The 13,011-nt window shown below is 46.4% G+C and overlaps 1 protein-coding gene across 1 annotated transcript in view; it reads left to right on the forward strand.

Annotated features, from left to right (window-relative positions):
• The first annotated feature begins 9,757 nt into the window (after positions 1–9,757).
• Positions 9,758–13,011, forward strand: part of LOC119349661 (malate dehydrogenase, mitochondrial-like) — a 5,846-nt gene continuing 2,592 nt past the window's right edge. The window contains exons 1-5 of the mRNA XM_037617742.1: positions 9,758–10,117; positions 10,227–10,400; positions 11,783–11,951; positions 12,057–12,118; positions 12,459–12,583. Coding sequence (XP_037473639.1) covers positions 9,881–10,117; positions 10,227–10,400; positions 11,783–11,951; positions 12,057–12,118; positions 12,459–12,583 — 767 coding nt within the window. The 5' untranslated portion in view covers positions 9,758–9,880. The remainder of the gene's footprint in view (positions 10,118–10,226; positions 10,401–11,782; positions 11,952–12,056; positions 12,119–12,458; positions 12,584–13,011) is intronic.

The raw sequence follows: 13,011 nt of genomic DNA on the forward strand, positions 1-13,011 counted from the left end.
CTATGTGATAGTTCAGTTAAACGGTTTAGAGTTGAGGCACCAAAGACGTTTTTGAAACATCGCGAAACGTATGAGATGTTTTGAGGGCTGAAATTGGGATTTCAGGCTCGTTCCCATGTCAAGAGGTATAAGACCTCCGATGACTTTCTTAACCTGCAAACTAAGGAGAAAAGCTCAATTGTTGAGCTTGTGCTCAGATTGTCTGAGTACAACAATCATTTGAATCGAGTGGGAGTTGATCTTCCAGATAAGACAGTGATGGTTCTCCAAAGTCATTGCCACCAAGCTGTTAGAGCTTCGTGATGAACTATAACATATCAGGGATAGATATGATGATCCTTGAGGTATTCGCGATGTTTGACACCACGAAAGTAGAAATCAAGAAGGAGCATCAATTGTTGATGGTTGGTGAAACCACTAGTTTCAAGAAGGGCAAGGGAAAGAAGGGATACTTCATGAAACGGCAAATCAGCTGCTCCTCTAGTGAAGAAACCCAAGGTAAAACCCAAACCCGAGACTAAGTGCTTCTGTAATAAGGGGAACAACCACTAGAGCAGAATTACCCTAGATACTTGGTAGATAAGAAGGCTGGCAAGGTCGATAGAAGTATATTGGATATACATTGTGTTAATGTGTACTTTGCTAGTACTCCTAGTAGCACCAGGGTATTAGATACCGGTTCGGTTGCTAAGTGTTAGTAACTCGAAACAAAAGGCTACGGAATAAACGGAGACTAGCTAAAGGTGAGCTGACGATATGTGTTGGAAGTTTTTCCAAGCTTGATATGATCAAGCATCGCACGCTCCCTCTACCAAAGAGATTGGTGTTAAACCTAAATAATTGTTATTTGGTGTTTGCGTTGAGCATAGACATGATTGGATTACGTCTATCGCAATACGGTTATTCATTTAAGGAGAATAATGGTTACTCTATTTATTTGAATAATACCTTCAATGGTCTTACACCTAAAATGAATGGTTTATTAAATCTCGATCGTAGTGATACACATGTTCATGCCAAAAGATAGTAATGATAGTACCACCTACTTGTGGCACTGCCACGTAAGTCATATCGGTATAAAACGCATGAAGAAGCTCCATATTGATGGATCTTTGGGCTCACTCAGTTTTGAAAAGTTTGAGACATGCGAACCATGTCTGTTGGTGTATATGCATGAAGAAACTCCATGCAAATGGACCGTTTTGACTCACTTGATTTTGAATCACTTGGGACATGCAAATCATACCACATGGGCAAGATGACTGAAAAGCCTCGTTTTCAGTAAGATGGAACAAGATAGCAACTTGTTGGAAGTAACACATTTTGATGTGTGCAGTCCAATGAGTGCTGAGGCATGCAGTGAATATCGTTATGTTCTTACTTCACAGATGATTCGAGTAGATGTTGAGTATATTTACTTGATGAATCACGAGTCTGAATTATTGAAAGGTTCAAGTAATTTCAGTGTGAAGTTGAAAGATCGTCGTGACAAGAGGATAAAAGATCTATGATATGATCATAGAGATGAATATCTGAATCACGAGTTTGGCACATAATTAAGACATTGTGGAAATTGTTTCACAACTAATACAGCCTGGAACACCATAGTGTGATGGTGTGTCCGAACATCATAACTGCACCTTATTGGATATGATGCATACCAAGATGTCTCTTATCGAATTACCACGATAGTTTATGGGTTAGGCATTAGAGACAACCACATTCACTTTAAATAGGGCACCACATAATTTCGTTGAGACGACACCGTATGAACTATGGTTTGGAGAAACCTAAGTTGCCGTTTCTTGAAAGTTTGGGGCTGCGACGCTTATGTGAAAAGGTTTCAGGTTGATAAGCTCGAACCCAAAGCAGATAAAATGCATCTTCATAGGACACCCAAAAACAGTTGGGTATACCTCCTAATTCAGATCCGAAAGCAATAGGGATTGTTTCTTGAATCGGGTCCTTTTTCGAGGAAAGGTTTCTCTCGAAAAGTTGAGTGGGAGGATGGTGGAGACTTGATGAGGTTATTGAACCGTCACTTCAACAAGTGTGTAGCAGGGCACAGGAAGTTGTTCCTGTGGCACGTACACCAACTGAAGTGGAAGCTTATGATAGTGATCATGAAACTTCGGATCGAGTCACTACCAAACCTCGTGGGATGACAAGGATGCGTACTACTTCAGAGTGGTACGTAATCCTATCTTGGAAGTCATGTTGCTAGACAACAATGAACCTACGAGCTATGGAGAAGCGATGGTGGGCCTGGATTCCGATAAATGGCTCAAGGCCATAAAACCCGAGAGAGGATCCATGTATGAAAACAAAGTGTAGACTTTGGAAGAACTACTTGATGGTCGTAAGGCTGTTAGGTACATATGGATTTTGAAAGGAAGACAGACAATGATGGTAAGTGTCACCATTGAGAAAGCTCGACTTGTCGTTAAGATGTTTTTCGACAAGTTCAAGGAGTTGACTACAATGAGACTTTCTCACTCGTAGAGATGCTAAGAGTCTGTTGGAATTATATTAGCAATTACTGCATTATTTATGAAATCTTGCAGATAGGATGTCAAAACATTGTTTCCTCGACGATTCTTGAGGAAAGGTTGTATGTGATACAACCGGAAGGTTTTGGCTATCCTGAAATATGCTAATAAGTATGCAAAGCTCCAGCAATCCTTCTGAGGACTGGAGTGAGCATCTCGGAGTTGGAATGTATGCTTTGATGATGATCAAAGATTTTGGGTGTATACAAAGTTTATGAGAAACTTGTATTTCCAAAGAAGTGAGTGGGAGCACTATAGAATTTCTGATGAGTATATGTTGTTGACATATTAATGATCAGAAATGACGTAGAATTTCTGGAAAGCATATAGGGTTAATTGGAAAGTGTTTTCAATGGAAAACCTGGATTAAGCTACTTGAACATTGAGCATCAAGATCTATAAGGATAGATCAAAACGCTTAATAGTACTTTCAAATGAGCACATGCCTTGACGTGATCTTGAAGGTGTTCAAGATGGATCAGTCAAAGAAGGAGTTCTTGCCTGAGTTGTAAGGTATGAAGTTAAGACTTAAAGCTCGACCATGGCAGAATAGAGAGAAAGGAACGAAGGTCGTCCCCTATGCTTAAGACATAGGCTCTACAGTATGCTATGCTGTGTACCGCACCTGAAGTGTGCTTTACCATGAGTCGGTCAAGGGGTACAAGAGTGATCCAAGAATGGATCACAGGACAGCGGTCAAAGTTATCCTTAGTAACTAGTGGACTAAGGAATTTTCTCAATTATGGAGGTGGTAAAAGAGTTCGTCATAAAGGGTTACGTCGATGCAAGCTTAACACCTATCCGGATAGCTCTGAGTAGAGATACCGGATACGTATAATGGAGCAACAATTTAGAATAGCTCCAAGTAGAACAGTTATTTGGAATAGCTCCAAATAGAACGTGGTAGCTGCATCTAGGAGATGACATAGAGATTTGTAAAGCACACACGGATCTGAAAGGTTCGGACCCGTTGACTATAACCTCTCTCACAAGCATAACATGATCAAACCCAGAACTCATCGAGTGTTAATCACATGGTAAATGTGAACTAGATTATTGACTCTAGTAAACTCTTTGGGTGTTAGTCACATGGGGATGTGACCTTGAGTGTTAATCACATATCGATGTGAACTAGATTATTGACTCTAGTGCAAGTGGGAGACTGTTGGAAATATGCCCTAGAAGCAATAATAAATTGATTATTATTATATTTCCTTGTTCATGATAATCGTTTATTATCCATGCTAGAATTGTATTGATAGGAAACTCAGATACATGTGTGGATACATAGACAACACCATGTCCCTAGTAAGCCTCTAGTTGACTAGCTCGTTAATCAATAGATGGTTACGGTTTCCTGACCATGGACATTGGATGTCGTTGATAACGGGATCACATCATTAGGAGAATGATGTGATGGACAAGACCCAATCCTAAGCCTAGCACAAGATCATGTAGTTCGTATGCTAAAGCTTTTCTAATGTCAAGTATCGTTTCCTTAGACCATGAGATTGTGCAACTCCCGGATACCGTAGGAGTGCTTTGGGTGTGCCAAACGTCACAACGTAACTGGGTGGCTATAAAGGTACACTACGGGTATCTCTGAAAGTGTCTGTTGGGTTGGCACGAATCGAGATTGGGATTTTGTCACTCCGTGTAAACGGAGAGGTATCTCTGGGCCCACTCGGTAGGACATCATCATAATGTGCACAATGTGACCAAGGGGTTGATCACGGGATGATGTGTTACGGAACGAGTAAAGAGACTTGCCGGTAACGAGATTGAACAAGGTATCGGTATACCGACAATCGAATCTCGGGCAAGTACCATACCGCTAGACAAAGGGAATTGTATACGGGATTGATTGAGTCCTTGACATCGTGGTTCATCCGATGAGATAATCGTGGAATATGTGGGAGCCAACATGGGTATCCAGATCCCGCTGTTGGTTATTGACCGGAGAACATCTCGGTCATGACTACATGTCTCCCGAACCCGTAGGGTCTACACACTTAAGGTTCGATGACGCTAGGGTTATAAAGGAAGTTTGTATGTGGTTACCGAATGTTGTTCGGAGTCCCGGATGAGATCCCGGACGTCACGAGGAGTTCCGGAATGGTCCGGAGGTAAAGATTTATATATAGGAAGTCCTGTTTCGGCCATCGGGACAAGTTTCGGGGTCATCGGTATTGTACCGGGACCACCGGAAGGGTCCCGGGGGCCCACCGGGTGGGGCCACCTGCCCCGGGGGTCCACATGGGCTGTAGGGGGTGCGCCTTGGCCTACATGGGCCAAGGGCACCAGCCCCTAGAGGCCCATGCGCCAAGATATAGGAAAAAGGGGAGAGTCCTAAAGGGGGAAGGCACCTCCGAGGTGCCTTGGGGAGGATGGACTCCTCCCCCCCTCTTAGCCGCACCCCTTCCTTGGAGGAGGGGGCAAGGCTGCGCCTCCCCCGTCTCCCCTGCCCCTATATATAGTGGAGGGGAGGGAGGGCATCCATACCTGAGCCCTTGGCGCCTCCCTCCCTCCCGTGACACCTCCTCCTCTCCCGTAGGTGCTTGGCGAAGCCCTGCAGGATTGCCACGCTCCTCCATCACCACCACGCCGTTGTGCTGCTGCTGGATGGAGTCTTCCTCAACCTCTCCCTCTCTCCTTGCTGGATCAAGGCGTGGGAGACATCGTCGAGCTGTACGTGTGTTGAACGCGGAGGTGCTGTCCGTTCGGCACTAGATCATCGGTGATTTGAATCACGGCGAGTACGACTCCATCAACCCCGTTCACTTGAACGCTTCCGCTTAGCGATCTACAAGGGTATGTAGATGCACTCCCCTTTCTACTCGTTGCTGGTCTCTCCATAGATAGATCTTGGTGTTACGTAGGAAAATTTTTGAATTTCTGCTACGTTCCCCAACATCTACTTGATGTATGTTTTGGTGATCAACTTGCGGGTTCAATGAAGTTATGCATAGGGGTTGGCACACGTTTTCGTCTTGACTCTCCGGTAGAAACTTTGGGGCACTCTTTGAAGTACTTTTTGTTGGCTGAATAGATGAATCCGAGATTGCGTGATGCATATCGTATAATCACGCCCACGGATACTTGAGGTGACATTGGAGTATCTAGGTGACATTAGGGGTTTGGTTGATTTGTGTCTTAAGGTGTTATTCTAGTACGAACTCTAGAATAAATCGATCAGAAAGGATAACTTTGAGGTGGTTTCGTACCCTACAATGATCTCTTCGTTTGTTCTCCGCTATTAGTGACTTTGGAGTGGCTCTTTGTTACATGTTGAGGGACAGTTATATGATCCAATTATGTTATTATTGTTGAGAGAACTTGCACTAGTGAAAGTATGAACCTTAGGCCTTGTTTCCTAGCATTGCAATACCGTTTACGCTCACTTTTATTACTTGTTACCTTGCTGTTTTTATAATTTCAGATTACAAATACCTTTAACTACCATCCATATTGCACTTGTATCACCATCTCTTCGACGAACTAGTGCACCTATACAATTTACCATTGTATTGGGTGTGTTGGGGACACAAGAGACTCTTTGTTATTTGGTTGTAGGGTTGTTTGAGAGAGACCATCTTCATCCTACGCCTCCCACGGATTGATAAACCTTAGGTCCTCCACTTGAGGAAAATTTGCTACTGTCCTACAAACCTATGCACTTGGAGGCCCAACAACGTCTACAAGAAGAAGGTTGCGTAGTAGACATCAGCGGGCCAAGAATCCCCTTCGCGGTTAATTACTAGGCCTCTTCGGGCCGCCCATGACGTATACAAGGAAGATTCCACAAGGCTTGCACACAACATGAGGACTCTTCTAAATCCTAGGCCTCTGGTATGTTATATAAACCGATGCTAGGCTAGTCGATAGAACATATTCTATAGATTCATTCACACATATGATCTTGAAGTAGATCGATCTATACTTTGTACCCCATCCACAATCAATACAATACAAGTAGGACGTAGAGTTCTACCTCTTTGAGGGGGCCCGAACCTGGGTAAATACCGTGTATCCTTTTTTTCTTGTTACCATAGTACCAAGATCACCAGTTCGGGACCCCCTACCCGAGATCTGCCGGATTTAGCTCCATTAGCCGCAATGCCCTCGTCAAGTCGGTTCTCACCTCGAAAACACACTTCACAGAAGCCAGTAGGCCAATGAGAGCTTTTGTTTGGTCGGTGTCAGATAAGACTACCATGAACTCGGCAGCCCCGTCACGCTCAATCTTGAGAAGTTTGCTAGGGTTCTAGGATTGCGGCGCCTTGATATGGGTGGAAGGATCCAACCAAGATGTGGGTGGAAATGAGCAACCCTTGTAATGAAATGGACCTCAATCTATTCTATGCCTCTACTACTATTACCATTGGCAAATGGTGCGTGCAAGTAATAAGGAAGCCCGAGGATATTGCACCTCTAATCTTTGAAGTGTCAACAACAAGGAATTAGAAAGTGCAAGAAACTCTAAGGAATGATGCTTGGCTTTCCAAGATCAACATGAACATTAACTTCTCCATGGTCCACATTCTAGAGTGTTGAATATATTGCTATTTGGACTGTACTTCAAGATTTCCACCTTGAAGATAATGCTAAAGATGACATTACTTGGAAGCACACGAAGAGTGGACGCTATTCGGTGGCCTTCGCTTATAAGGTGCAATCTTTAGGGGCCACTCGCTCACCCATGGAGCTCATGGTTTGGAAGGTTTGTGCACCGCCTGAAGTCAAAGTCTTTTCTTAGCTAGCTATGCAAGATGGGATTTTGATTGCTGGTAGATTAGCCAAGAGAGGATGACGTAAATGTGGCCTTTTGTCCTCCTTGTCAAAGAGAGCAAGAATCCGCTGCCCACATCTTCTCTAAGTGCAGGTTCACCTTGAGGTTGTTGAATTTGCTAGAGTTGTGGGTGCATTGACACTTGAACTTGGCACTTGGAGTGCTCAATGAAGGAGTGGAGGGTCAACTTATGAGGGAACAATATCCCCGATAGAAAAGTCACGACCTCTATTATCATGCTCATCAGCAGGATTATTTGGAATCAACACTGCCTTTGATTCTCCTTTGCGTCATTGGGGGAGGGGGATTTCTTGGCGACGGCGGGTGCCAAGGGTCTAGGGAAAACAATACGGGGAGAGCAATGACTCTGTGTAATTCGTAACAGTTGGTAAAAGCAAATAATCTCTATTTTCCTTGTTAATTTATTTAACGGACGAGGCAAACTTTTTGCCATTATTTGCACTTGTGCGCCCGATACCTACCAGTAGTGGTGAGGTGGCGAATCAACCTGTGGTTGGATGGTTAGAGGGATTATGGTATCCCCAGCCCACCATGGTTCAAATTCTGGTGCTCGCATTTATTCCTGGATTTATTTCAGGATTTACGGCGATGCGCATTCGGTGGGAGGAGACGTTCCCGTCGACGACGAGGTGCCTACGGTGACTTCGTAAATTTCAAGAGAGTAAAGTCTGAAATAAACCCTGAGATTGTAGATGTCGATGCAAATAAACCCTCATCTTCAATCCCGTGAAGTTGGTACCCTGTATTTATAAATCCCGGTCAATCCAGACCTTGTATAAGTAAAATCTTGTTTGATGGAATAGGAAAGGCCCGATCCCAGTCGGATTGATCTCTATCACTTACAACATGGGCCCACTTGTCATATGCATCTCCTTCCCCAATATCTCTTCCTCACAAGTTCACTCCCCAATCGATCGTGGGCTCGCCTCCGGACGAGGCCCTAATGAGCGTGTCGGATGGGGTCGGCTCGGCTGTCTGACGTCATCGCAGACGAGTTCCTGGGCGTTTCCAAGCCTGACGACGTGCGTGGCCGACGCTGCATTATCCCGACTCGAGGAGCTGGCATTGGGGACCTCATCGGCGAGAGATTGCTGTTCGTCCAGACTAAGCGGAAGGGAAGATGACGCCGATGCGACGAAGATGCCGGCACGAATGCCACCACGCATATGAAAAGGACCCTTTGGCACAGCTGCTTCGCGCGCCTCGTCTTCCTCATCGTGGACGCAGGCACATCCCCTGCTATGGCCTTGCTGAAGTCAGCCGCCGCATGTCCCTCTTTCCCTTGCAAAACCACGACCTTCCCTCTGTTCTGCCGTTAGACGCCGGGCCACGCCGATGCACCCCGTGAGGCCGTGACCTTCTTTTCTTGTCCTCTCCGTATAGTTGATGCCAAGGCGAGCTCTATAGAGTGCGCTAGCGCCGCCACGGTGCGCCCATGCGCACAGCTGCAGCACCACGTCCGTAGTCTCGCATCCACCAGCGCCGCGCTACTATAGCGCCGCCGCACACACAGGACACCCCGAGAAGAGAAAGAGCCCTCCATTGTGCTCGTCGACGTTGTCGCAGATACTGAAAAATTCGCATGCCTGTGGTCGCCCTCGCCGCGCGTGCCGGCGTCCGTAAAGCTGCAGTGGGAGGCGGCCATGACGACCTGCTCAAGCCAGCGCGGGGTCAAGAGTAAGGAGAACGGCGGGTGGGATGAGAGCGTGCGCTCACAAGAGTGCCATGGCGCGCGCGTGCGTGCGTGTTACACTATGTCAACCCAGCCAGCGACGAGCGCGATGTTCAAGATGGGTATAGGAAGTGGATGGAGGGGCAGTGTGGATGCTCCGGCGGAGAGCTATGCACGCTCGCTAATGGCCAGGTCGATGACGTTTGCCACGATGCGCGGCTCATCTCTTCCGGCTGCATCTGCCCCCGTCAATGTGTAGCTTGTTAACTCGCCCCCACCTCCCCAGGAGCATCTACCCTATTGCCATTGATTGAGAAGAGAGGAAAGGGAACATGATTGTGCCTTTTCCGGTGCGCCAAACATATCTAGGGTTAGGATAGACAGGGATTGGAACGTTTAGGGTATCAACTTGCGGGATTTAGAGGTGAGCGTCGACGTCTACAACCTCAGGGTTTACTTCAGACTCCACTCATTTCAAGATGATGCCGGTCAGTCTTTCGGAGATGCTAACAAGGGTGTGTGCGTTTGTAGGGATGAGTGTATGCACGTGTGCTCGCGCTGGATGCCATCGTGCAGGTCGCTCGCTGTGAACAAGTGGTGCGCAGGTGGTACAACCACACTCGTGCGGTCGTGCCTCGGCCAGCAAAACCCACCACCACACCCACACGGGTGAATCGAAACAAAGCGTCGCATCGGCGGTGACGGCGAAACTTTGGATCCCATCCACCCCTTCTCCGCTCCTCTTTAAAGCCGCCGCCCGTCCCCCTCTGCGTTCCACCGCACTACCGCCAGCGCAGCGACACCAGAGCTCGTTCGATAGCTTAGAGCGGAGGCGAGGAGGAGGAGGAGATGAGGATGTCGCTGCTGAGATCCGCGTCCCAGCACCTGCGCCGCCGCCGCGGCTACTCGTCGACGCCCGCGCAGCCGGAGCGGAAGGTGGCCATCCTCGGCGCGGCGGGCGGCATCGGCCAGCCGCTGGCGCTGCTCATGAAGCTCAACCCGCTCGTCTCCTCCCTCTCCCTCTACGACATCGCCGCCACGCCCGGCGTCGCCGCCGACGTATCCCACATCAACACCCGCGCCCTGGTACGTCCGCCCCTACCCCGTCCCCCTCCCTTCCCCGCCGGCTAGCTCCAGTTCGGCCGGCTGGATCTGTGCGCTAATCTGCTTCGTGGCTCCGCAAATCCGTCTGCAGGTGAAGGGGTTCGTCGGGGACGACCAGCTCGGGGAGGCGCTGGAGGGCGCCGACCTCGTCATCATCCCCGCCGGGGTGCCCCGCAAGCCCGGCATGACCAGGGACGACCTCTTCAAGATCAACGCAGGGATCGTCAAGGGCCTCTGCACCGCCATCGCCACGCACTGCCCCAACGTAAGCCCCCTTATCACCCACTCTGCCGCCATGCCGCTCTAGATCTGCAGTTCAGCGGATGCCACACAGCTAGATTTGGTTGCCAGATGCGGTAATCCAGCGTTTCCCTGCTCGGAATTGCTTCTACTACTTGCTGACGGTTGTAGTATGTATGTTTTCCGTTCATTTCTGATCTGGGGCGTAGGGACGGAGCAGCCGCATTGTTGCATAGGATTGCTCTGTACTAGTAGTCCAGAACAGTCGTTTGCCTAAAATGAACCCAACTGCCACAGCCAAGTCAGGTGTTACTTTCCTGCCCCAAATCTGTAGGCTGCTTCTAGTAGGAGGCACACTTGGTTCAGACCTCGTTTTACAAGTTTAAAACAATGCTTTGCTCCAAATGAATCGAATTGCCACTGCCAGTCGGCTGTATGCTTTGCATTCAGCGATGATCTGAGGGAGAGCAGTCACGTAGTAGTCGCATCATAGGATGACTGCCACTGTGTTTGCCCAAAATTGAGCCCAACTGCCACTACCAAGTCAGGTGTTTCTTTTCTGCCTCAGTGTTTAGACTGTTTCTGCTTCAGGCCTTGTTTTACGATTTATGTTCTGGGGCAGTTCAGTCACATTGCTGCATATCTTTTTCGTGAATACACAAAGTTTGTGTATCTTTCATTGGTAGAAGAGTGAAATAAGTTACAAAGTCTTCGGCACTCAACACAATGGAGTGCCGAGCGTGTGTGGCTGGGAATACAAACTACCACATGCGGACTACTCCCGAAGGATGTTGGCCAAGCCAAAAGCACCCTAGCTTCATCCTTGATGAGCTGAAGGAGATGGCGCAAGGAGGGTTGTAGGCAGTAAAACTCTATATGCTTTGCTGCCCAAATGCTGTAGGGCGGCTGTAGGCTGTTCTCTACGAGGCAAATTTGCTGCAGGCATTATTTTGCATTTTTGAGCTTCATCTCTCTGTCTCCATCCTATCGCACACACTGTGTACTGAGATGGCCAAGGTGTGACATCGAAGGTGGTACTTCTTTGTTTCCACTCAAAACACACATTCACATCAAAATGCATGTGTTTTTGTATTAGATGAAAACCAAGAAGCTGCAGAACTTGCACCACTGCAATGCAAAGAACTCTATGCAACTCGATGTAAAACTGCTAACTGAAATTAGATAAACAAAAAAAGCAAAAGCAAAAGCAAAGAGAGCTGCTCAAACACTAACACTATCCAGCCATTGGCTCTGGAGGCCTGGCATGACATCAGTGTGTAGTTTAAACATGCTCATGTGGTGCTACTGTACGTGAAGATGTCAACCGTCGTTTATGAAGTAATTTTTTAAATTGTACAGTATTTATGTAAAAATCTAATTGTGGAATTGTTAATTATGCTTGTTCAGGCTCTCGTCAATATGATCAGCAACCCTGTCAACTCGACTGTCCCAATTGCAGCTGAGGTGTTCAAGAAGGCTGGTACCTATGATGAGAAGAAGCTGTTTGGTGTGACCACTCTTGATGTTGTTCGTGCTAAAACATTCTATGCTGGAAAGGCGAACGTGCCAGTTACTGGTATTAAGATGACATTTTATTTAATTATGGGGAAATTTGAGATTATGTTGTTGGATTTTATGCCTCTGTCCTTTCAATCTGAGTTGTTGCTGTGATCTTTTGCAGGGGTGAATGTTCCTGTTGTTGGTGGCCATGCTGGAATCACTATCCTGCCACTGTTCTCACAGGTCTGGCATCTTACTGGCTTAACTTGTTTTCTTTCATTTCATTCAATAGCAACACAAATTGATGTGCAAATCTAGCGAAATTGTAAACACATACTGATAACGAAACTTCATAGCATAGTTGTATAAAACTATCTGAATGCTATTGGCAAGTCGTTTTAGCTAATAAAATCTATGTTTGGGATAAGAATCAACAGTATGCCTCTCTAGTGCTGCTTATCTTTCATCTGTCAATCACCGAAACACTATGCAACTAATGCTGTTTTAATTTTATGCTATATCTGCCATATGTTTTACCGCCAACATCTCAAGTTAACAACTCAATTCTTCATATTCGAGATAGGCTACTCCTGCAAGTAATGCATTGTCCCATGAGGACCTTGTCGCCCTCACGAAGAGGACACAAGATGGTGGCACGGAAGTTGTTGAAGCGAAGGCTGGAAAGGGCTCAGCAACATTGTCGATGGCGTAAGTCTATTAACACGCGCACAGACTTTCCTGAGCATGTCCTCTTTCTGCTAGTTTTATGCTCTTGAAAATAACATGCTATTATCCCTGTGTGTCCGTGTTTTTATAGAATATCAAAGTAGCATATTAGTGTTTATACTCTGCAATCAGCATATGACCAAATTCAGTATTCATAACCTATTTGCTCTGACTAACTGCTGTATTGTAGTTCTTGTATCCATTTGATTGTATCTTCATAGCAGTGCTTTACTGCCAAATATGTACATATGTGAATGTGTTTTCCATTCTGTTTAAGAGTAGTTACATGTTCATTGTATAAGTGGTTTTTTTTTTCTTAGGTGTTCATTTTGTTTGGGCCTTCAGTTTAATGTTTTTTTTCAGCGTGAAACATCTGGTTTCGTAAATTATATTGCACCCTGGATTCCTGT

This window comes from Triticum dicoccoides, chromosome 1B (genome assembly GCF_002162155.2).
Source record: "Triticum dicoccoides isolate Atlit2015 ecotype Zavitan chromosome 1B, WEW_v2.0, whole genome shotgun sequence".
Taxonomy (NCBI): domain Eukaryota; kingdom Viridiplantae; phylum Streptophyta; class Magnoliopsida; order Poales; family Poaceae; genus Triticum; species Triticum dicoccoides.